Here is a 26,222-nt window from a genome sequence, read left to right as displayed (position 1 = left end):
AGAAGAAAGATAATAGGCTGAGAAAAAGCACCTCCTAAAGGTCAATAAGAGCACCTGTTACATAGAAAACATTAACCCATTACCTTCCTCAGCTGTGCAATACATAAGAAAACACATATAAAAGATACTGACTTCTAGTTGCAAAACCTTAGAGTACACTGGAGTGAGAAGCTTTTATAGAGGTGCAAAGGAGGGATACAAAACACCCATGGTGGGACACCACACTGGCAAGGCTAGCAGGGCTTCTCACTTACTTGTGGATCGCTCTAGACATTCCTGGCTCTGCTGCGTTATGGGGTCAGTGGAAGTTCAGTGTTCCTTTTCCTTCCACGCTCTATGCGTTCCGTCCCTGCTGCCGTGGGCTGCCATCTTGCCGTAGCCTGTTGCTGGATCTTTCCAGAGGTGACGCGGTCTTTTCACTTCCTGTTTCTGATCACTGTGGGGAACAAAGGTTGGTAAGTATTGTTCTGCATAGAATTCTGATTTCCTCTTTTTAGAAGAATCAACCTTAATAATGTACTAGTCGATTATACGGAGTCAATGCAAACAACGGCCGCTATTTCACACAATGTGTTGAACAATGGCTGTTTATACACAGTGGGAACAAAGCCTTATAGTTTATAGTTCACTCGACGTGTCTAGGTTATAGGTGGGGTTTTATACACTCTTGGGGAGGAGTTATGCAAATTTCTATTATTCATTACAATATTCCCTCGTCATCGGCTCACAGGAGGCAATAACACTCCATCTATTGTGCTGCTAAGGGCACTGAGGGAAAACACATTAAAATAATGTAACTTATTGATTTCACAGCTCAGAAATCAGAATGAAGATCTGAATGATATTAATGCTGTAGACATGAGGGTAAAAGAAGAAGAGACAGATGTGAGCAGTGATGAGCAGTATAAGAAGCACATCATTACAGGGAAGAAACTGAACTCTATTAATGCTACAGACATAAGGGTAATAGAAGAAGAAGAGACATATATAAGCAGTAATGAGCAGTGTGAGGAGGACATCACTATAAGGAAAGATCTGAACGATATTAATGCTACAGACATAAGGGTAAAAGAAGAAGGCAAAGAGGAGACAGATGTGAACAGTAATGAGCAGTATAAGGAGGAAATCACTACAGAAAAGGATATAAACTCTACTTATGCTATAGACAAGATGGTAAAAAAAGAAGAGAAGGAAGAGACAGATGTGAGCAGTGATGAGCAGTATAAGGAGGACATCACTACAGAGAACAAGCTGAACTCTATTAATACTATGGACATAAGAGTAAAAGAAGAAGAGACAGATGTGAGCAGTGATGAGCAGTATAAGGAGGACATCACTACAGAGAACAAGCTGAACTCTATTAATACTATGGACATAAGGGTAAAAGAAGAAGAGACAGATGTGAGCGGTGATGAGCAGTATATGGAGGACATTCTTACCGTGAAGAATCTGAAATGTTTTAATGATACAGACATAATTGTAAAAGAGGAAGAGGAGATGGATATGATCAGTGATGAGCAGTATAAGGAGGACATCACTACAGGTAAGTGCCCAGGTGGAATATTATAAGCTCTGTGTCCTGTCAGTCTTCCTGCTGTATATCCCCCCATACAGTGACACCATTATAGGAGAGAACACACACTGTGCATCTATAATATGGACATGAAATACATCTATGTGGACGAGGCCGAAATCTACATCATCTGCTGTCACTACCGATAAGGGGGGGGGGGGGATTTGCCCTATTTTGGGGCTGTGATACCAGTAACTCCTATTAGACTGTGTGACCCCCACAATAATACCTCCCGTCACCCCATGATACATTGTGTGATCACTAGTAGTATGGGCTGATGTGCGGTTTTGTGTAATTCACCCCTGACAAGAAGTGTAAAATAGAAGAAATAGGCAATGTGTATTGTCTCCAGCTCCTCCCTCTCATCATCTGGCCCCGCCCCCTGAGTAATGTCTCTAACCAGCCTTTCCAGCTGACATCACCATCTTCTAGCTGAGAGGCGTTCATCTATCGCAGCAAAGAAATTTCCATGTTTGCTTGTTTAAAGTGGAAGTGTCAGCAGGGAAACAGTGATGTAATAACCCCATGGCTAGATGGGGCTAGTCACTATGATTGGGGGCATACCTTTTTATTTCAATAGTCCTTTCCAGAGCTGAGGTATTAAGATAATATGCAAATGAGGCTCAGGTGCCCAGTGGGCGTTGCCCTGCAAGGGAAGAGCCCAGGTAAGTCCAGTCCATTTCCTTTATATTCCATCCCATAACCTGATTACATCCTCCTACATGGTTTGATTGACAGCAGCTAGATAAAGAGTAGAGGGGCTGAACATAACTAGGCTCTTGCAGTGCTGGGAAACGCCCCCTGGGCACTTGAGACTTGTACCTGTACAGTGTCAGCGGGAGGAGCCAGAGAGCCCAGCAGAGTTCAGCAGCCGCTGTGGCCTTCAGTGTTCAGCGATGTCATGTACCCACCGCCCAGGGTGCCGCCCGCACAGACCACAGGGAGGGAGCAACATCCAGAGCACACCCTGTCATTAGTTTTCTTACAATCTGCAACTACGCATACTGGCCAGGTTATGGCGCTGCTGCACAGTTCACATTCAGTCAGTCGGGCCCTGTCATTAGGCTTAGACTGACTGACTAACATGACATATGAGAAGTTGCTTCCCCTCCAGGGACCCAGGAATCTGCCACCTGAGGAGAGATGTTCATCTTACTTCATGGCAGAAACTGCCCTGGACAACACTAAAATTACATGAGGAGGCATAGACATCTGTCAGAGATAGGTGTCCCTGCTCCTTCATCAATGATGGAGGAGGACGGGAGGGTTCCACGATGGAGGAGGATGGGGGTTCCACAATGTCACATTCTGGATAAGATGCTGCACTAAAACCCCAAAGTATAAATATATGAAACATCTCTAAGGTTATTACTATTATTCTCTTCTCTATTGTCAGGTGACTGTACCCGGAGATCAGAGGGAAATCTGATATATTCAGGTTATAAAGCAGAGAATCCTATCACACAGGATACATATGAAGAACATTCCATTACCCCAGATCTACCCTCAGCCCCTCACAGCAAAGATCTGTCATCTCATCCTTATATACCAGTCCCATCTACTGATTCATCACAGCTTACTAAGCAAAATAAGGAGAAGCCATTTTCATGTTCAGAATGTGGGAAATGTTTTACTCGTAAATCAAATCTTGTTAGCCATTACAGAACTCACACAGGAGAGAAGCCATTTTCATGTTCAGAATGTGGTGTATGTTTTTCTCAACAACCAAATCTTGTTAAACATCAGAAAGTTCACACCGGAGAGAAACCATTTTCATGTTTAGTATGTGGGAAATGTTTTACTGATAAATCTAATTTTGTTAAACATCAAAAGATTCACACAGGGGAGAAGCCATTTTCATGTTCAGAATGTGGGAAATGTTTTACTCAGAAATCACATCTTGTTAAACATCAAAGAATTCACACAGGAGAAAAGCCATTTTCATGTTCAGAATGTGGGAAATGTTTTACTCAAAAATTATCTTTTAGTAAACATCAAAGAATTCACATAGGGGAAAATCCATTATCATGTTCAGAATGTGGAAAATGTTTTACTGAGAAATCACATCTTACCATACATGAAAGAACTCAGAGGGAAGAGAAGCCATTTTTATGTTCAGAATGTGGAAAATGTTTTACTCAGAAATCATATCTTGTTAAACATCAAAGAATTCACACAGGAGAGAAGCCATTTACATGTTTAGAATGTGGTAAAAGTTTCTCTCAGAAATCACATCTTGCTAATCACCTAAGATATCACACAGGGGAAAAACCATTTTCATGTTCAGAATGTGGGAAATGTTTTACTGAGAAACCACATCTCACTTTACATGAAAGAACTCACACAGGAGAGAAGCCATTTTCATGTTCAGAATGTGGGAAATGTTTTATGCGGAAAGATACACTTATTAAACATCTAAACAATCACTCAGTGGAGAAGCCAAGTCAGATCGCTCAGTGATCAGTCAGACGTCTGTTCTCCAGAAAGCAGATAGAAGCCGGATACCACAGCTATGTATTCCCCATGTACAGAGGAGATTTGGCGGTAATACAGATATCATATACCGCAGCTCCAAACTTCTCACCAATTGGTAATAAACTGTTTCTTCTAAACCTTAGTCTCCTCTCCCTCCGTCTCATGTGGATATATATATATATAGGGTTATGATGATGTGACAGATGACACAGGTCCTGAGTGGGCGGCAGCGGCCTCCTCTGCATAGTTAGTGGCCATGCATACACAGTACAGGAGCAGGGAGGCCGGGGAGTCCCTGCTGCTCTATGTACAGTGTATTAGTGCAGCCGCCACAGGATGGACGGACAGGAGAAGAGAATCCTGTCTATCACCAGACTCCTGCCGCTTTCTCCTGTGTCCTCAGGTTGCAGATACAGCTATCCAACAGCCGACTACCAGCCATTATTATAGCATGGGTGACGTATAATTTTCGTCTCAGACAACAGAAAAGCTAGAATCGACCTGCGACCATATTGTACGGGTTCGGTGGTAGGTGTTTTGTTCTTTTAACTCTTCAGTAACTCTGTATGTGAACTAAGGAATACAGTGAAGACTCATTGTAAAGTGGTTATCTATGGGGGTGGTCTTCGGTAACAGAATGGCCTCCATGTATAATGGATGGGGGAATTGCATTACATCTGTCGCCTAATGTGAGCCGGAGGAGCAGTCACACCGGTCTGACACATACGGGGGGGGGGACTGCAGCTCCAAGATAAGAAGGTAAGAAAATAATTTATCCTCTGTCTCAGGCAGCTGTGCGGCCGGACACCTGACCACATAAGAGTCCTTGTCCCAAGAACCTGGTCAAACCCCCATACTGACTGACCTGTTACTATAAGGGACTTCAGAATACAGTGTGAAATTTGAAACATCATTGTTCCCCGATCTCAGACATATGGTCAAGGACTAAGGGCCCTATTACACGGGACGATTATCGTGTGAAAAATCTTTATATTCGAATTTAAACGATAATCGTTCTGTGTAATTGCACGAAACGATCGAAAAATCGTTCATATGTTGTTGATCGCAGATTTAGGGCCCTATTCCACGGGACGATTATCGTTCAGATTATGGTTAAAGGGGTAGTGCGGCGCTCAGAAATTATTCACAGAATAACACACATTACAAAGTTATACAACTTTGTAATGTATGTTATGTCTGTGAATCACCCGTGTACCCGGAAGTGTGGTGCATTATACATTACCTGATCCGTGTCGAGGGCCGTCCGCCATCTTGTGCCAAACGTCATCTTCGGACGGACGGCCGAGTCGCTGCCGTCCTTCCCCCCTCCGCCGCGTCACAACTGTGCTTAGCCGCGATTGGGTGAGCACAGTTATGCTCAGCCAATCGCAGCTGAGCGGCTGATGACGCGGCCGCGTCATCAGCCCCAATTGGCTCAGCACAGTTATGCTCAGCCAATCGCGGCTGAGCATCGGATGACGCTGCAGAGGGCGGCCGACATTCGGAACAGTCGGAGCTGTTCGCCGCCCGCCCGAAGAGGACGTCGCTGAATAAAGATCGAAGACTGGTGTCGGCACGTGACAGGTGAGTATAGCGCACCACACTTCCGGGTACACGGGTGGGGTGGTGGGACACGGGTAGGGGGCCATTCACAGACATAACATACATTACAAAGTTGTATAACTTTGTAATGTGTGTTAGTCTGTGAATAATTTTTTACCGCCGCACTACCCCTTTAAGTCGTTCGAATCTAAGCGATAATCGTTGAATAGCAATTAACGACCGAATGAAAAATCATTGATCGCTTATTAAGACCTGGACCTATTTTTATTGTTGCTCGTTCGGTCGTTCGCAGTAGTGACGACAGCAATAGCGACGACAAGACGACCGCAAGAACGATCATAAGTAACGATTATCGTTCCATGTAAATGGGTAAATGATTTCAGGTCTTTTGCAATAGCGGTCGTTTGAGATCGTTTATCGTTAACAATTTTGCGAACGATAATCATCCCATGGAATAGGGCCTTTAGATCTGAACCTAAAATTATCGTTAATCGTTCGCTGTAATTCCACATTTGTTCGCTCGAGTTCCGCATTTGTTCACTAATCGTTCAGTGTAATTGCACGTTGTTCATTGTTTTGCTGGGATCAGAAGGAATAAACGATCATAGTAACGATCGCAATAACGGTCATAGCAACTAACAACCATCATTCTGTGTAATATGGTGAACGAGTTCAGGTTAATGATAAACAATCTCGTTTGCGATTGTTTATCGTTAGTCATGAATCGTTAAAAATCGCTCCGTGTAATAGGACCCTAAGAGAAAGGAGACATGAATACACAGTACGTGGTTCCCCATCTCAGGTGTAAGACTGAGGGTGAAGAGAAGAAGTATGTGGTTCCCCATCTGAGGCATATGGCTAAGGTTGAAGAGAAGGTGTATATATATATATATCTGTCCCAGCCTCAGGAGAAGCCATTTTCATGTTCAGAATGTGGGAAATGCCATCACAGAACACAGGAGAGAAGCCATTTTCATGCTCAGAATGTGGTGTACGTTTTTCTCAACAACTAAATCTTATTAAACGTCAGAAAGCTCACACAGGAGAGAAGCCATTTTCATGTTTAGTATGTGGGAAATGTTTTACTGATAAATCTAATTTTGTTAAACATCAAAAAATTCACACAGGGGAGAAGCCATTTTCATGTTCAGAATGTGGGAAATGTTTTACTCAGAAATCACATCTTGTTAAATAATTAAAGAATTCATACAGGAGAAAAGCTAGCCAGAAGGTTGGTATTAGGGCCATGTTCAGAATGTGGAAAATATTTTACTGAGAAATAACATCTTACCATACATGAAAGGGGAGAGGAGCAATTTCTGTGTTCAGAATGTGGAAAATGTTTTACTCAGAAATCATATCTTGTTAAACATCAAAGAATTCACACAGGAGAGAAGCCATTGGTTTAGAATGTGGTAAATGTTTGTCAGATCGTCGAGACAGGATTGTATCGTAACAGGGTTGATATTAGAGAGAGATGTGCCAACACTGTAAGCTAGCCAATATACAGAGAAGGTTGGTATCAGGGCGTCTTCTTAAGTCCGTTCCCAAGAAGAGAAGACAACAGCAAGATACATATTGCTGAGGAATATAGTGAAAAAGCAGAAATATATGATAAATAAAAATCACATAAGTACATATATATGTGATCATCACCCAGTATATACCACCCTCACCCCCAAAGATGGCAAAGAGGGGAACCCACCGCTCCCCTTCGCAAGCTCACCCCCTTCATATCACCCTATCTGTTATATTGTGATGCTTCAAAACCAACACCCTAAGCCAACGCCCTTATATCCAGCATTTCTGCCCCCAGCCACCATCTTTACTAGCTTCCCTGAGTGGGCTGGCACTGGATTCCCTGAGAGGGACTGACTCAATTTGCCCAGAACAAGCTGAATTCCTGTTATCTGTGGACTATGAGGGAAAGTGTTCATTTTAGTTAAGTTTTATGTTTGGAGAACGTGCACTGTGCCCACAGATATCACTACAAGGATAAATAATCCTAAAAACTATGCAGTGTATCTATATGAGTATATATGTATTGTGTATCTATATGTGTATAGGACAATTTTTTACTCACCAAAAATTTTCTTTCCCTTACGTACTCAGCAGCAGCACGAATGGGGAAGATTCTATCTTCCTGCAATGATAGGACAGATGGTACTAATTAAAAGAACCCTGATTAGGAGCCCTAAAAAGGAATGTACAAACCCCTCCTCCTTGGGTCATTATAACGATCATAACTATAAATAAAACCGAAAAAAATAAAGACCAAGCAAACGCTAAAGGTATGCTGAAAAATCTTATTTTTTTTTTTAATTTAGGGCGGGAAGTCCGTGCTGCTGCTTCGGACTGCAGGAAAGAAAATTTACAATGAGTAAATATTGTCTTTTCCCTTACCTCATAAGCAGCAGCACGAATGGGGATATAGCAAGCTATACACAGAAACAAGGGGGGGGGGGGGGGTATTATATAGCATGTGTCAAAACAGCTGAACCAAAAACTGGCTGATCAGAATCACGAATGTCCAGTCTATAGTGATTTACAAACATATTAGAGGATGACTATGAGGCAGTCCTGCATATGTGCTCCAAAGGCATGAATCTTTTTTCAGCCCATGTGGATGACAATGCCCTCGTTGAATGTGCCTTGATCCCTTCAGCTTCTTGGTAGCATAGTGAGATGAGTTCCCTTATCCATCTGGACAAAGAAGCTTTGGATGATTTACATCCTTTATTCTTTCCTTTAGAGTGACGAGTTTAATCTCCACTGAAGACAAGGGCTCGAAAGGTGGTTTACCAAGCTGATCGAGCACAACCACCAAGTCCCATCTGGGAATATGGTCAATCCTGTTAGGTCGGATCCTTTGGATAGCCCTTACAAATCTCTGAATCAGTGGTACTTGATACAGTCTTAATACAAATATGGCGGATAGAGCGGAAATATGCACCTTCATTGTGGATGGTTTTAGGCCCGTCTCAAACACATCCTGGAAAAATTGTAAGATAGCCTGTATAGAAGGTTTATCGCAGGTTAACTGATTCCTACTACACCAACAAAAGCTTTCTTTAAGGTACGTTTTGTTGGCGGAGGGAGCTCTATATTGCAGCAGGGTCTCTACCACTGATCCCGAGAGGCCTCTACTTTCTAATAAGGACCTGTCAAAAGCCAGGCTGTCAGCTGCAGTTGTCTTAGGTCCTGGCAAAAATTGTGTCCCTGTGTTAACAGGTGTGGAACCTGAGGGAGAATCCAAAATGTCCCTCTGGACATTGTCCTCAATAGAGAGAACCACGCTCTCTGGTATTGTCTGTCTGACCTTTTACCGCCTTGTTCCGGATTAACAGGGAAAAATGTAGAAGAGCTAGTCTGATGGCCCTTAGCTCCCTCATATTGGAAGACATCAGACTCTTCTCTGGAGACCACATGCCCTTGGTCCATTGACCGACAGTGTGTGCCCCCCAACCTGTACTTGAGGCATCGGTAGTTACCACTACCCACTGGACTGGGACAAACCATCTGCCGATCATTGGGGCTATCCACCTTGCCAGATATTCTGTCGTCTCCCTGGAAATGAATCTCATTCTGTCCAGTGATTCTAGACCTCTGTCCCAATCTAAGAGGACTTCTTGTTGTAGATTCCTCATATGCCATTTTGCCCATTCTATGGCACGAATCCTGTCTGGAGGTAGAGCTATTATCATGGACCTGGTGTCCAAAACGAACCCTAGAAAATTGGTTCACCAGGGAGGGAATTAGATAAGACTTTTCCCGCATCAATGTGCGGTCGATGTTCTTCTGTAGTGACTGTTCCGAGGCTCCTACTAACAACCAGTCGTCTAGGTATGGTATCAGGATGATGCCCTCCTCTCTGAGACTGGCAACAGCAATAGACTTGCCACCATCTATGCCTTCCTCCATCCAGAGAAGCCATGATCTCAGATTTTTGGCCACAACATAGGCAGAGATAGAGGATTTTGCCTGAGCAGAAGCAGCTAAATATCCTCTTCTAAATGCGATGTCAATTTTTCGATCCATGGGATCAGAAAAGTTAGCTCCGTCTTCACTGGTTACCACCATGCGTCTGAATAACTTTGAGACCGCCATATCTACCTTAGGGGGATCCCCACATAGTTTATTTTGTTCAGCTTCTATAGAACACATGACTTTGAATCTTTTATTCAAGAAGGGGCCTTTTTCTGGAGATTTCCATTCGTGAGACATCAGTCTTCTAACATTGTCATTTACTTTAAAAGATCTCACCTTTTTAGAACCTCCATCTGTGACGCAGTTCTCTGGGTCTAATAATTGAAATAATTTATGCATCTTATCAAGAGGAAAAAAAAATTACATTGTCAACTGAATCAGAATCTGAAGTAGAAGAATGGACCTCATCCGAGATTTGAAAATCATCCAAACATATGGAGTCCTGTGAAGGAGACTTCTCAGCCCTGGACGATCTCCTAGAGGATAGCCTCTCTTTTCCTCCCTCTTGATTAAGGGATTCCTTAAATTGTCCTACTGCTTGAACAAAAAAGAATACTAAGCACAAGAAAAAATAAATAAATGAACCACTTTATGCTTATAGATGTAAATATATATTTACTATCTTTAACAAACTGCTTCATCCATGTCATCAATTGAGTATTGGAAAGCTGCTCCCCTTTTGGTGGTTCCTGATCATTACAGGCCGAGCATACAGTCATTTCACATCCATCAGGGAGTGGTGTTTCACACGATTGGCAGGCAAGGTGTTTTCTCTTACTGGAAGCCTTACGTGCTATGAAGGGTCTGTCACTAGAACCCTGTGACATCTGCTGGAAAAAAAAATATATATATATATATACGCTCACCGGCCACTTTATTAGGTACACCATGCTAGTAACGGATGGTCTTCTGCTGCTGTAGCCCATCTGCCTCAGAGTTGGCCGTACTGTGCGTTCAGAGATGCTCTTCTGCCTACCTTGGGTGTAACGGTTGGCTATTTGAGTCACTGTTGCCTTTCTATCAGCTGGAACCAGTCTGCCCATTCTCCTCTGACCTCTGGCATCAACAAGGCATTTCCGCCCACAGAACTGCCGCTCACTGGATGGTTTTTCTTTTTCGGACCATTCTCTGTAAACCCTAGAGATGGTTGTGCGTGAAAATCCCAGTAGATCAGCAGTTTCTGAAATACTCAGACCAGCCCTACTGGCACCAACAACCATGCCACGTTCAAAGGCCCTCAAATCACCTTCCCCATACTGATGCTCGGTTTGAACTGCAGGAGATTGTCTTGACCATGTCTACATGCCTAAATGCACTGAGTTGCCGCCATGTGATTGGCTGATTAGAAATTAAGTGGTAACGTGCAGTTGGACAGGTGTACCTAATAAAGTGGCCGGTGAGTGTATATATCTGTATCTAGAAGACTGGTATATCTTCACAATAGATATAGCTTACAAACCAAATGACTGGCACAGCAATCACCTGTGCAGGAAACTTGTGCGGCCGTGCTAAGTCTATAATACATACCCCTGTATATACAACAAAACCTGTAGCAGGGAGAAAACAAACTTACTTTGTCCAGCGTTTGTAGGATCTTTCCTCCAAGGAATACATCCAATGATTCCCGCACACTAAATGCCCCGAAGGGCGTCCCTGCGTTACCACGCACAGCGCGTGACGTCATTGCGTAATCTCACAATACTGTCGCCGTCATGCGTATTTCGCACTTCCTGTGACAGGGTAATCCCACGATACTGCCCGACACCTGCATCAAGGGGTATGCGGCGTCCTGTTTCCACAACAATATGCGAGTTTTGCCAACACGTCATTGTGAACTCTCGCGATACTAATAGACGTCATACATCACTCGTACACCACGTGGCTCGCGGCAGCAGGCGCAATTCACAGAACAGGCGTCCCGCGTTATTTCAACAGCATATTATCGCACAAGATTGTGATTTTTACATGCAACAGTATTCCTGGTGTAGTTCTTATGCATAAGGACATTTTCACACAATATGTAGGAAAAATAAGCTGTCCTGTGACATTGGGGTTGCAGGGCTATTCCGTGGCCCCCCCCCCCCCCTTCCCTGCCTGCGCACGCTTTACGGGTTTTGCATTCACTGACCGGCACAGTGTTGTTTGGTTAGGGACTCTGTATCAGAGACCTGAATGTAGTACATGAGGCAATATGGTTTGATCAAATTATATACTGACTTCTAATGCTGATTTTTAATGCGCCCTTGTGGTGCTAAAATATTTGTGTAAGACAAGTTGACGTTTCCATCTGTACCATTCTGTGGCACCCTAATAATTCTTTATTTGATTTTTTATGAGGTGGTATGAATAAAAAACATAATTTAGAAGCTGTTTTTCACCATTTCGTTGCAAAAAATGTGGCCAAGTTTTTGTAGCGTTGGATAACCCCTTTAATTGATATACAGTTTGGTTTTTTTTATCTCAGTAATTAAAGGGTTACATTACACACAGGGCTCTGCTGCAGGCATATATAACACACACATACACAGCTCTGCTCCACACACATCACACACACACAGCTCTGCTGCATACACATCACTTCAGCTCATCCAGCACAGCAGAGTCCTGCATACACTGAGCAGCAGCTCCTGATCATGTGACTCCTCCTCCTCCATGTGACTGATCACATGACTGTGACATCATGGCAGGTCCTGGAAGCACAGGGGAAGCACACGGCTCCTGTATCTGCAGCTGGAGGTACAGTATATATATATGTATCAGGGATTGTATCCCGGCCGCTCTCTCCTATATACAGCAGCGCCACCATTTCCCTCAGGTTATGTGATGTATTACACCGCAGCTTATTGCAGAGAATATAACAGAGCTGCATTATCAGGAGCCGCGGAGGGAACAGGAGAGCGAGATATAAGTGACGTCTATGAGAAGCTTCATCCCCCCGATATATTACATTGTCTCCTCCCATGTTCCCCCATATCCCCTCCTGTCCATGTATATTTCTATCTCCAGGAATCTAGAGCCGCATTACATTGTCTCCTCCTCTTCCCTCCAGGATCCTCTGCTGATATCTTCTATATAAGAGACCGACCCATCAACCATGGAGAGAGACAGAGACAAGATGGCCGACAGGATAATAACCCTCACCCTACACATACTCTTCCTGCTTACTGGGGAGGTGAGGGATTCTGGGAGTGATGTCATCATGACCTCATTCTTATCTATGGAATAACAGATGGATAGGACTGGGGAGGTGAGGGATTCTGGGAGTGATGTCATCATGACATCATTCTTATCTATGGAATAACAGATGGATAGGACTGGAGAGGTGAGGGATTCTGGGAGTGATGTCATCATGACATCATTCTTATCTATGGAATAACAGATGGATAGGACTGGAGAGGTGAGGGATTCTGGGAGTGATGTCATCATGACATCATTCTTATCTATGGAATAACAGATGGATAGGACTGGGGAGGTGAGGGATTCTGGGAGTGATGTCATCATGACATCATTCTTATCTATGGAATAACAGATGGATAGGACTGGAGAAGTGAGGGATTCTGGGAGTGATGTCATCATGACATCATTCTTATCTATGGAATAACAGATGGATAGGACTGGGGAGGTGAGGGATTCTGGGAGTGATGTCATCGTGACATCATTGTTATCTATGGAATAACAGATGGATAGGACGGGAGAGGTGAGGGATTCTGGGAGTGATGTCATCATGAAATCATTCTTATCTATGGAATAACAGATGGATAGGACTGGAGAGGTGAGGGATTCTGGGAGTGATGTCATCATGACATCATTCTTATCTATGGAATAACAGATGGATAGGACTGGAGAGGTGAGGGATTCTGGGAGTGATGTCATCATGACATCATTCTTATCTATGGAATAACAGATGGATAGGACTGGAGAGGTGAGGGATTCTGGGAGTGATGTCATCATGACATCATTATCTATGGAATAACAGATGGATAGGACTGGAGAGGTGAGGGATTCTGGGAGTGATGTCATCATGACATCATTATCTATGGAATAACAGATGGATAGGACTGGAGAGGTGAGGGATTCTGGGAGTGATGTCATCATGACATCATTCTTATCTATGGAATAACAGATGGATAGGACTGGGGAGGTGAGGGATTCTGGGAGTGATGTCATCATGACATCATTCTTATCTATGGAATAACAGATGGATAGGACTGGGGAGGTGAGGGATTCTGGGAGTGATGTCATCATGACATCATTCTTATCTATGGAATAACAGATGGATAGGACTGGAGAGGTGAGGGATTCTGGGAGTGATGTCATCATGACATCATTCTTATCTATGGAATAACAGATGGATAGGACTGGAGAGGTGAGGGATTCTGGGAATGGATGGAGTGATAGTAATGTGTCTCTCCATACACAGGATTACACAGTAGTGAAGAAGTCCTCTAGTGGGCGCTGTGGGGCCCCTGGGTGTGAAGGATGGGGAAGAACCCTGAGCCCAATCCCGGGGCCCCTGATACATGAGGAAATGGAGGAAGAGAAGATCCTAGAAGTCACCAACAAGATGGTGGAGCTACTGAGTGGAGAGGTGAGACTGTGGCTGCTGGGAATGCTGGGACATTATACAGTAACACCACTGGAGGGGTGGGGGGGATGACTGTGTGACCATTGTGTGTGTCAGGTTCCTATAAGGTGTCAGGACGTGGCGGTCTATTTCTCCATGGAGGAGTGGGAGTATGTAGAAGGACACAAGGATCAGTACAAGGATGTGATGCTGGAGGATCAGCAGCCCCTCCCATCAGCAGGTAATAGACAGGACTATATACACACCTCCTCTCTGTATTATCTGGATGGAAAGAATGAATTCAGTCTCTGTATGTGTTCCCTCCAGTCAGATCCAGTAAGAGAACAGCACCAGAGAGATGTCCCCGTCCTCTTCTCCCACAGGATCAGGATCAGGTAGATGTAGATGATCCCTATGATCTGTACATCCCACCTGACTTCTCCTCCTGTCTGATGACTTTTACAATATTTCTCTCACATCTTATGAATCAGGGGGAAGATCTGGACTATATTGATGCTACAGACATAATAGTTAAAGAAGAGACAGATGACGGCAGTGATGAGCAGTATAAGGAGGACGTCACTACAAGGAACAACCTGAACTCTATTAATGTCATAGAGATAAAGATAAAAGAAGAGACAGATGTGAGCGGTGATGAGCAGTATATGGAGGATATTTCTACCGGGAAGAATCTGAAATTTTCTAATGCTATAGACATAAGGGTAAAAGAAGAAGAGACAGATGACGGCAGTGATGAGCAGTATAAGGAGGACATCACTACAGGTAACCGCCCAGGTGAGTAGTGACCAGTAAATGCAGAGAACACTCACACATTCTCCTCAGTCTCCGGCTGTAACTATTCTGTGTGGAATATTATACGCTTTCTGCCCTAATGCGGCCAATAGAAGTGTTCATGGTAGGAGGAAAGCTAAGCTGTGATTGGTTGCTGTATGAGCTGTGATTGATTGCTATGTGAACTGTGATTGGTTGCTATGCGAGCTGTGATTGGTTGCTATGCGACGTGTGATTGGCTGCTGTATGAGCTGTGATTGGCTGCTATGTGAACTGTGAGCTGTGATTGGTTGCTATGTGAGCTGTGATTGGTTGCTATGCGAGCTGTGATTGGTTGCTATGTGAGCTGAAACTGAAACAAAATGCTATAGAGAACCAGGTCCTGTCCCAGATTAAAGAGAGTTGTAGTTATGGTTCTCCCCTTAGAGGAAATTCGAGGGTTTTATTCTCCCCTCTTGTTGGTTAAAAGGCCCAATGGCTCCTTCAGGGGCATTACCGGCCTAAAGGTCAGTACTGTATATGGTGGCTCAGTGGTCAGCACTGTATATGGCGGCTCAGTGGTCAGCACTGTATATGGTGGCTCAGTGGTCAGCACTGTATATGGTGGCTCAGTGGTTAGCATGGTATATGGTGGCTCAGTGGTCAGTACTGTATATGGTGGCTCAGTGGTTAGCATGGTATATGGTGGCTCAGTGGTTAGCACTGTATATGGTGGCTCAGTGGTTAGCACTGTATATGGTGGCTCAGTGGTTAGCACTGTATATGGTGGCTCAGTGGTCAGTACTGTATATGGTGGCTCAGTGGTTAGCAGTGTAGCCTTGCAGTGCTGGGGTTCAAATCCCACCAAGGGCAACATCTGCAAAGAGTCTGTATGTTCTCTTTCTGTCTGGGTTTCCTCGGGGTATTTCAGATGGAGATGGCCGCCTCACATGGTCCAACTTCAAAGAGCTGGTCGCAGTATTTTGAGCCTTGCAGGATTTAGCGCCTTAAATATTGTCAGAGGACGTCTTTGTGTACTTGGAAAATACTACAACAGTAGCCTACGTAAACAAACATGGCAGCACGGGACCCCAGTCTCTTTAGTTTCTCAAATTTTCACGTTTTCAAAAAAGCCTCATCCATCCTGACCGGACTCGCTGTGCAGGGTTCATCTCAGCCAATCGGAATGGACACCGAACAAGGACGTTTTCAACTTAGTGGTCAAAAGGTTTGGTTTGCCGATGGTGGACTTATTGTCTACCAGGGAAACCTAAAAGTCCCCACGTTCTCCTTCAACCCACGGGACTCTACTCCGGCAGTGGACGCCTTCACCCAAATTTCTGGGCCCCCCCCCCCCCCCTTTGTTTCCCACCAACCTTTTCCACTTCGGGCACCCCTACCAAATGTTCTACAAAATACAGAAAACGGCAATTAGTGACTCACAGGTGACGTCTTCTTTGATCTGAGGCGTCGCTTTCCTTTTCCTCTCTATCTTCTATGACCTCCCATACAGTAATAACATCCCCTTCTATGACCCCCCATATAGTAATAATGCCCCCTGCTGTGCCCCCATATAGTAATAGTGCCCGCAGCTGTGCCCTATATAGTAGTAATGCCCCCTGTTGTGACCCCCTATAGTAACAATGCCCCCGGCTGTATACAGCCCCCATGGGGAAAGGAGAAGAAAGCATCATCATACTACTCCCCCCTTCATCATTAAACTATTACCCACTTCTTCCCCCTGTCCCCCCATCATCATACTACCCACTTCACCATCCTCCTGCCCTTCCATCATCATACTACTACCCCTCTCATCCTCCTGCCCCTCCATCATCATACTACTACCCACTTCATCATCCTCCTGCCCTTCCATCATCATAGTACTACCCCTCTCATCCTCCTGCCCCTCCATCATCATAATACTACCCACTTCATCATAGTGCTGGGCGATATTGGCCTAAATCAATATCGCGGTTTATCGTTCATGTAGCCTCGGTAACGATAAATTGAACGATAATTATGACACGCCCCTTTTAAAAGCCACACCCCTTTTGAAAACCACATTTTCCGATGGTAATACAAACGTGGATTTATTCCATATAACAATGTGCAGCAAACTTCATAAGTAATATACAACGTTTTGGCGTCTCCTACGCCATTTTCAAGTGGCACTTGAAAATGGCGTAGGAGACGCCAAAACGTTGTATATTACTTGTGAAGTTTGCTGCACATTGTTATATGGAATAAATCCACGTTTGTATTACTATCAGTGCTGCAGAGTATTTTTTACTAGCTGACTTGATCCAAGATCTGGGATTCGACTGCTGGCAGCCACAGTTCATTTAGTGTGCGGCCTGTATGGTTTGCTTTATCTATCTATCTATCTATCTATCTATCTATCTATCTATCTATCTATCTATCTATCTATCTATCTCCTATCTATATATCATCTATCTCCTATCTATCTATCTATCTCCTATCTATCTATCTATCTATCTATCTATCTATCTCCTATCTATCTATCTATCTATCTATCTATCTCCTATCTATCTATCTCCTATCTATCTATCTATCTATCTATCTCCTATCTATCTATCTATCTATCTCCTATCTATCTATCTATCTATCTATCTATCTCCTATCTATCTATCTCCTATCTATCTATCTATCTATCTATCTCCTATCTATCTATCTATCTATCTATCTCCTATCTATCTATCTCCTATCTATCTCCTATCTATCTATCTCCTATCTATCTATCTATCTATCTATCTCCTATCTATCTATCTATCTATCTATCTATCTCCTATCTATCTATCTATCTATCTATCTATCTATCTATCTCCTATCTATCTATCTATCTATCTATCTATCTATCTATCTATCTCCTATCTATCTATCTATCTATCTATCTATCTATCTATCTATCTCCTATCTATCTATCTCCTATCTATCTCCTATCTATCTATCTCCTATCTATCTATCTATCTATCTATCTATCTATCTATCTATCTATCTATCTATCTATCTCCTATATATCTATCTATCTCCTATCTATCTATCTATCTATCTCCTATCTATCTATCTCCCATCTATCTATCTATCTATCTATCTATCTATCTATCTATCTATCTCCTATCTATCTATCTATCTATCTCCTATCTATCTATCTCCCATCTATCTATCTATCTATCTATCTATCTATCTATCTATCTATCTATCTCCTATCTATCTATCTATATATCTCCTATCTATCTATCTATCTATCTATCTATCTATCTATCTATCTATCGACAGATGGGAGATAGATAGATAGATAGATAGATAGATAGATAGATAGGAGATAGATAGATAGATACAAAAAAAAGTCTATTAGTGCAGCACTCCTTTTTATAAGTATAGTTCGGTGCCTTCCAGCGTGCACCCTTGCGACCACAGGTGCTAAAGTATACAAATAGAAAAAGCTGTGGCACTCGAAATTCGGTTTTGGGCGAATAAAAAACACTTATTATTTTTTCACTGAATTTCGAGTGCCACGGCTTTTTCTTTTTAGATAGATAGATAGATCTATCTTCCTATCTATCTATCTCTCTCTCTCTCTATCCCCTATCTATCTATCTATCTATCTCCTATCTATCTATCTCCTATCTATCTCCTATCTTCCTATCTATCTATCTCCTATCTATCTATCTATCTATCTATCTCCTATCTATCTATCTATCTCCTATCTATATATCTCCTATCTATCTATCTCCTATCTATCTCCTATCTATCTATCTATCTCCTATCTATCTATCTATCTATCTATCTATCTATCTATCTATCTATCTATCTCCTATCTATCTCCTATCTTCCTATCTATCTATCTCCTATCTATCTATCTATCTATCTCCTATCTATCTATCTATCTATCTCCTATCTATCTATCTATCTCCTATCTATCTCCTATCTATCTATCTCCTATCTATCTATCTATCTATCTATCTATCTATCTATCTATCTATCTCCTATCTATCTCCTATCTATCTATCTCCTATCTATCTATCTATCTATCTATCTATCTATCTATCTATCTATCTCCTATCTATCTATCTATCTATCTATCTATCTATCTCCTATCTATCTATCTCCTATCTATCTATCTATCTATCTATCTATCTATCTATCTATCTCTCTCTCTCATCTATCTATCTAATATCTACCCCCAGTCACTCTGTCACAAGCTGTTCTGCCCTGGCCCCCCTCTCCCTCACATACAGTTGGGGTCAGGTATGGGTCGGCACCTCCTTGCTCCACCAGCCACCGCTCTCTGTCTCTCCCGCACAGCCCCTGTCCCTCAGTGTTGGTGTAGCTCCGAGCACATATATCTGCTGGCAGTGTCCGGGGCAGAGCGTCACACACGGCTGCTTCCAGGACTGAGAAAAGATAACGGGCGCCGGGGATTCCTGTGCGGGACTGTGTAGCGAGGAGGTGCCGACCCATACCTGACCCCCTGCAGCCACTGTATGTGCGGGAGAGGGGGGGCAGGGCACACCGTGCAGCTTCCAGAGAAGCTAGGAGAAGTGAGCCGCCCGGCAGCAGCAGCGCTGAGCACACAGCACACTCGTGCGCAGCCTGTCAGTTCTCCAGCCTTTCTCTTCAGCCCCCGCAGCAGGATCTTCTATCCCTTGCCTTGCACCAGTATATGTGCGTCCTGGCTGGGATCGGAATAGTTTTACACAGGCCAGTCAGGGTAGGAGCAGGGACACGTGGGAGATTAACTGAGGGGAGCAGTAGATGCGGCCGCCGGGTGAGGGGAGGAAAAATACCGCAGATACCGTCCTGGCAGAGTTGAGGTCGGTTAACCGACACCAGTGACGGTATCGGTATTTTTACGGTATACCGCCCAGCCCTACTTCATCATCCTCCTGCCCCCCCATCATCATAGTACTACCCCTCTCATCCTCCTGCCCCTCCATCATCATAATACTACCCACTTCATCATCCTCCTGCCCCTCCATCATCATAGTACTACCCCTCTCATCCTCCTGCCCTTCCATCATCATAGTACTACCCCTCTCATCCTCCTGCCCTTCCATCATCATAGTACTACCCCTCTCATCCTCCTGCTCTTCCATCATCATACTACTACCCCTCTTATCCTCCTGCCCCTCCATCATCATACTACTACCCACTTCATCATCCTCCTGCCCCTCCATCATCCTACTACTACCCCCTCATCCTCCTTCCCCCTCCATCATCATACAACTAGCCCCTTTATGCTCCTGCCCCTCCATTATCCTACTACTACCCCCTTCATCATCCTCCTGCCCCTCCATCATCATAGTACTACCCCTGTCATCCTCCTGCCCTTCCATCATCATACTACTACCCCTTCATCCTCCTTCTGCCCCTCCATCATCATACTACTACCCCTCTTATCCCCCTGCCCCTCCATCATCATACTACTACCCGTCTCATCCTCCTGCCCTTCCATCAACATACTACTTCTCCCTTCATCCTCCTCCTGCCCCTCCATCATCATACTACCCCTCTTATCCCTTTGCCCCTCCATCATCATACTACTACCCGTCTCATCCTCCTTCCCTTCCATCAACATACTACTTCTCCCTTCATCCTCCTTCTGCCCCTCCATCATCATACCACTATCTCCTTCATCCTTTTGCATCTCCATCATCATACTACTTCTCCCTTCATTCTCCTCCTGTCCCGTCATCATACCACTACCCCCTTGTATTTAAAACAAAAAAAGCTATACTCACCTCACCAGTATTGTTTCTCTTGTCCCCCAGGAACTCCTCTCCCTGCTCTGCATGAGTGACATCACTGGTGCTGGCAGAGGGCGGAGCTTCCTGGGACATACCCGGGACATGGTTTTGCCCTCCAATCCACCGTTACTGAGGGCCCTCCATCTGCTCCCTTCCTCACCATCCGACGCCCGCACTCACACTGTAATGGACTTCTCCTCTCCCCTGTACTATACGGCATCTGTGGGGTGCACAGGCCCCTCCCCCAGACAAGGTCACAGCGCCGTACACCCTGTCTGTGGAACGGCATTGTGACCTGGCCTGGGGGAGGGGCCTGTCACCCTGCAGTTGCCGTACAGTACAGGGGAGAGGAGCAGTCCATTACAGTGTGAGTGCGGGCCTCTTCTGTCACAGAGGGAAACAATAGGGATGAGGAAAGGAGGACAACTGAGCAGCCAGTCGGCCCCTGTGCAGCCAAACTGCATTCCGCCAGTGCTGGTATCAACCTAAGTGTTGTTGGTAGTGATGGAGGGTGATGGGAGGGTTCCACGATGGAGGGGGACGGGAGGGTTCCACGATGGAGGATGCTGATAGGGTTCCACGATGGAGGAGGACGGGAGGGTTCCACGATGGAGGAGGACGGGAGGGTTCCACGATGGAGGAGGACGGGAGGGTTCCACGATGGAGGAGGACGGGAGGGTTCCATGATGTCACATTGTAGACAGGATGCTTCATAAAAAAATCTAAGAATAAATCTTCTAAGTTTATTACTCAGAAATCCTCTCTTCTCTATTGTCAGGTGACTGTACCCGGAGATCAGAGGGAAATCTGATATATTCAGGTTATAAAGCAGAGAATCCTATCACACAAGATACATATGAAGAACATTCTGTTACCCCAGATCTACCCTCAGCCCCTCACAGCAAAGATCTGTCATCTGATCCTTATATACCTGTCCCATCAACTGATTCATCACAGATTACTAAGCAAGATAAGGAGAAGCCGTTTTTATTTTCAGAATGTGGGAAATGTTTTACTCAGAAATCAGATTTTGTTGAACATCAAAGAATTCACACAGGGAAGGGGAAATTTTCATGTTCAGAATGTGGAAAATTGTGTTCTTGTAAATCAAATCTTGTTAGGCATCAAAGAATTCACACGGGAGAGAAGCAGCTTTCATGTTCCCAATGTTGTAAAGGTTTTTCTGACAAATCACATTGTACTAAACATGAAAGAACTCCCACAGGAGAGAAGACATTTTCGTGTGAAAAATGTGAGAAATGTTTTACACGGAAAGATAAACTTATAAGACATCAAAACAGTCACTCAGGAGAGAAGCCATTTTCATGTAATAAATGTGGGAAATGTTTTACGCGGAAAGATCAACTCGTTAGACATCAAAATATTCACTCGAAGAAGCCATTTTCATGTTCAGAGTGTGGAAAATGTTTTTCTGAGAAATCACACTGTAGTAAACATGAAAGAACTCACACAGGAGAGAAGTCATTTTCGTGTGAAAAATGTGGGAAATGTTTTACACAGAAAGAAAAACTTATTAGACATCAAAACATTCACTTAGGGCAGAAGCCATTTTCATGTGATAAATGTGGGAAATGTTTTACGCGGAAAGATAAACTCATCAGTCATCAAAACATACACTCAGGGTTAAAGCCATTTTCATGTTCAAAATGTGGAAAAAGTTTTATTGAGAAATCAAAGCTTTTGATTCATGAAAGAATTCACACAGGGGAGAAGCCATTTTCATGTTCACAATGTGGAAAATGTTTTTCTAACAAGTCAGTTCTTTATAGACATGAAAGAATTCATACAGGAGAGAAGCCATTTTCATGTTCACAATGTGGAAAATGTTTTGCTACCAAATCAGACCTCACTATACATGAAAGAACTCACACAGGAGAGAGGCCATATTCATGTGATAAATGTGGGAAATGTTTTGCGCGGAAAGTTACACTTATTAAACATCAAAACATTCACTCACGGGAGAAGCCAATGAGATCACTCAGTGATCAGTCAGACGTCTGTTCTCCAGAAAGCAGATAGAAGCCGGATACCACAGCTATGTATTCCCCATGTACAGAGGAGATTTGGCGGTAATACAGATATCATATACCGCAGCTCCAAACTTCTCACCAATTGGTAATAAAATGTTTCTTCTAAACCTTAGTCTCCTCTCCCTCCATCTCATGTGGATATATATATATATATATATATATATATATATATATAGGGTTATGATGATGTGACAGATGAGACAGGTCCTGAGTGGGCGGCAGCGGCTTCCTCTGCATAGTTAGTGGCCATGCATACACAGTACAGGGGCAGGGAGGCCGGGGACCATTCACCTTCAGTAGTTGGCGGAGCCTCCACGAGCGGCGATTACAGCTGCGGACATGATGTCCACCGGTCCTTGTATGACAGCTAGCGGTATTTTCTTCTATAGACATGTGAGATCCTTCACCAACTTCAGCCTGCCAACTCGATTAACCCCGTAGTCACCAGACCAAGCCATGGTGGACCTTGCAACATGACAGCTGGCTTTGTCGTCTTGAAAGTAACATGGGTCCATCCCGTAACACTTCCACAACATAGGAAGCACATGGTCATCAAAAATAGGGCACTAGGCATCGGCACTGAGACTACCAGGAATTGTAACCAAGGATCCCAGGCCGTACCAGGGGAACACCCCCACAACATGGCTCCACCTCCGCTGGACTTCGCTGTTGGTACAATACATTCTGGCAGAAGGCGTTCTCCAGGCAGACGCCAAACCCAAACCCTGCCATCCGAACGGTAGAGGGTGAACCTGGATTAGTCGCTCCAGAGAACCTGTTTCTGCTGTTTTACATCCCACAGGCGACATCCTTTACCCTGTAGGACTTGGTGATCACAGGTTTGTGCGGGAATTTCTCTAGACAGCAGCCATCTATCTCTAAGGGCCATATTACACGGACGATTATCGTGCAAAAAGTCGTTATATCGCTTGATAATGATAATCGTTCCATGTGTATGCAGGCAACGATTAAAAAAACGTTCTTGTCCTTGATTACATCTTTTAAGCTGACCCTAAAGTCATTGGTAATTGTTGGCTAATCTTCTGCGTATGATCGTCCGTGTATGTGCACATCGTTCCTTTATTTGCTGGGATCAGATGGAGTAAACGATCTTAGTAACGATCATAACAAACGACTATTGTCCTGTGTGTTATAGTGAACGATTTCTGGTCGTTCTCGTAATCGACTGTTTGCCATCATTTACCGCTGATCGACGAACACAAAAAGTTGCCTCTTCTAACAGGAGGATCTTCCTGGGTGGGGCACATTCCGTCAGTCACCGCTCACCTTCCACTTGTAATTCACAAAGACCACTGTGCATTCTGGGTACTTCAGCTCATAGGGGTATTATCTGGTAACTGTATGACTATTATTTAGAGGTAAACTATGTGGTGATAATATATATTCCCTGTATAGTGGTATTATCTGGTAACTGTATGACTATTATATAGAGGGATACAGTATGTGGTGATAATATATGTTCCCTGTATAGTGTTATTATCTGGTAACTGTAGGACTATTATATAGGAGTATACAGTATGTGGTGATAATATATATTCCCTGTATAGTGGTATTATCTGGTAACTGTATGACTATTATATAGAGGGATACAGTATGTGGTGATAATATATGTTCCCTGTATAGTGGTATTATCTGGTAACTGTAGGACTATTATATAGAGGGATACAGTTCCCTGTGCTGGTCCTGTTATAGGCTGCAGATTGTTCTGCATGTAAACCTATCCTGTCACATCAGCAGGTAAGACATGACTATATACACACGTCCTCTCTGTATTATGGGGCTGTAAGGAACAGACGAGGCCGATAGCTACATCACCTGCTGTCACTACTGATGGGGGGAAAGTATTTGCTCTATGCTCAATTACTCCTATTAGACTCCTATCAGGTTACTGAGTGCCCCCACACTATTACCCTCCTGCCCCCACACTGTTATCATGTCCCCCATTAATAGTATCCTATCGCCCTCTGCTGGCTGCTTGATGATTTTATCGTGTACACAAGGTGAGCTGTGATTGGTCGCTATGTGAGCTGACTAGTTGCTGTGTGAAATGTGGTTGCCATCTCAGTTGTGATTGGTTGCTATGTGAGCTGTGGCTGTTATGCGAGCTGTGATTGGTTGCTATGTGTGCTGTGACTGGTTGCTATGTAAGCGATGACTGGTTGCTTTGTGAGCTGTGGTTGCTATGTGAGTTGTGACTGGTTGCTATGGGCAGCACAAGACATTCCTACTGTGAGTCTGCAGGATAGATCTCCCCCATAGTATTTCCCAGCATTCTCCCTTCCTACAGACTCACAGATCACATAGAACACATGAGAACCCCGACACGTTTTAAACCGCTGCAGTTTTTTTAATAATGCAAATGAGGCTCAAGTGTCTAGTGGGCGGTTACAATGTCGGATTAGAGTACCTGGGGCCACCAATCAAGAACCAGTAGGAAACGTCACGATCACCCGCTTCCATCCGGGACTGATCTGTATCTGTGTCCAGCTCTCCCTTGTGTATACTACAACTCTCAGTATGCAGCTATCAGGGTCTGCTGGGAGTTGTAGTTTCTGAGAGAACGATCCTTGGTGTAGATCAGCGCTTCTCTAACTGTGAGGCCCCCCTAGTTGCTGGGGAAGCAATTTTCACTAAAGTGACTATAAGCTGCACAGTCCTGTCCCCGGCTGCAATAATCTCCGGTTTAGGAACATTAACCTCTTGAGGACATATGCTGTACCCGTACGTCATATGTCCACAAGAGGAGTTCAGATGGGGAGCCGCACCGCGACCCTGCTCTGAACTGCCCCGATCCCGACTGCTATCTGCATCACGGGACCGTGGCCCGATCACTGCTCTTGCTAATTAACACCGTTAGATGCAGCTGTCAAACATGACAGCTGCATCTAACAGTGTTATTTGCAGCCTAGTGGCGGATCCCTGATCGCTGAGGGGGGTCCCCTTCATCTTACCGGGCCTGGCCTCAGCGACGTAATGATGCTGATCCCGTCTCGGTATTCTATTACAATGGTCTGCAGCAGACCAAAGCAATAGAGCACCGATCTCATGGATCGGTGCTCTGTAATACAGCTACACTGATCTCTATGAGCTATCAGTGTAGTTGTATTAGAAGTTCCCCAGAGAGACTTTAAAGGGGTTGTCCGGCGATAAAAAATTATTCACAGAATAACACACATTACAAAGTTATACAACTTTGTAATGTATGTTATGTCTGTGAATGGCCCCCTTCCCCGTGTCCCACCACCCCCACCCGTGTACCCGGAAGTGTGGTGCGCTATACATTACCTGTCGCGTGCCGACCACGGTCTCCGATCGTCAGCAGTGACGTCTTCTTCGGGAGGCCAGCGGATCTTCCCGCGTGCCGGCCGCCCTCTGCAGCGTCATCCGACGCTCAGCCGCGATTGGCTGAGCATAACTGTGCTCAGCCAATCGCGGCTGAGCAGCTGATG

General features: G+C 44.2%; 2 protein-coding genes across 3 annotated transcripts in view; one reads left to right on the top strand and one right to left on the bottom strand.

Annotated features, from left to right (window-relative positions):
- The window catches only part of LOC138786721 (zinc finger protein ZFP2-like), a 380,133-nt gene that overhangs the window by 164,650 nt on the left and 189,261 nt on the right, over positions 1-26,222 (bottom strand). The window lies entirely within an intron of this gene.
- Positions 1-26,222, top strand: part of LOC138786680 (uncharacterized) — a 76,188-nt gene that overhangs the window by 44,207 nt on the left and 5,759 nt on the right. Inside the window, exons 17-26 of the mRNA XM_069963660.1 lie at positions 814-1,543; positions 2,970-4,029; positions 6,414-6,486; positions 6,564-6,797; positions 12,699-12,770; positions 14,019-14,186; positions 14,280-14,403; positions 14,490-14,557; positions 14,654-14,957; positions 21,480-22,733. Of these exons, the coding sequence (XP_069819761.1) occupies positions 814-1,543; positions 2,970-4,029; positions 6,414-6,486; positions 6,564-6,797; positions 12,699-12,770; positions 14,019-14,186; positions 14,280-14,403; positions 14,490-14,557; positions 14,654-14,957; positions 21,480-22,733 (4,087 nt within the window). The remainder of the gene's footprint in view (positions 1-813; positions 1,544-2,969; positions 4,030-6,413; positions 6,487-6,563; positions 6,798-12,698; positions 12,771-14,018; positions 14,187-14,279; positions 14,404-14,489; positions 14,558-14,653; positions 14,958-21,479; positions 22,734-26,222) is intronic.

Source organism: Dendropsophus ebraccatus, chromosome 3 (genome assembly GCF_027789765.1).
Source record: "Dendropsophus ebraccatus isolate aDenEbr1 chromosome 3, aDenEbr1.pat, whole genome shotgun sequence".
NCBI lineage: Eukaryota > Metazoa > Chordata > Amphibia > Anura > Hylidae > Dendropsophus > Dendropsophus ebraccatus.
The sequence above is the reverse complement of the archived record's forward strand: the minus strand, read 5'-3'. Positions and strand labels throughout refer to the sequence as shown.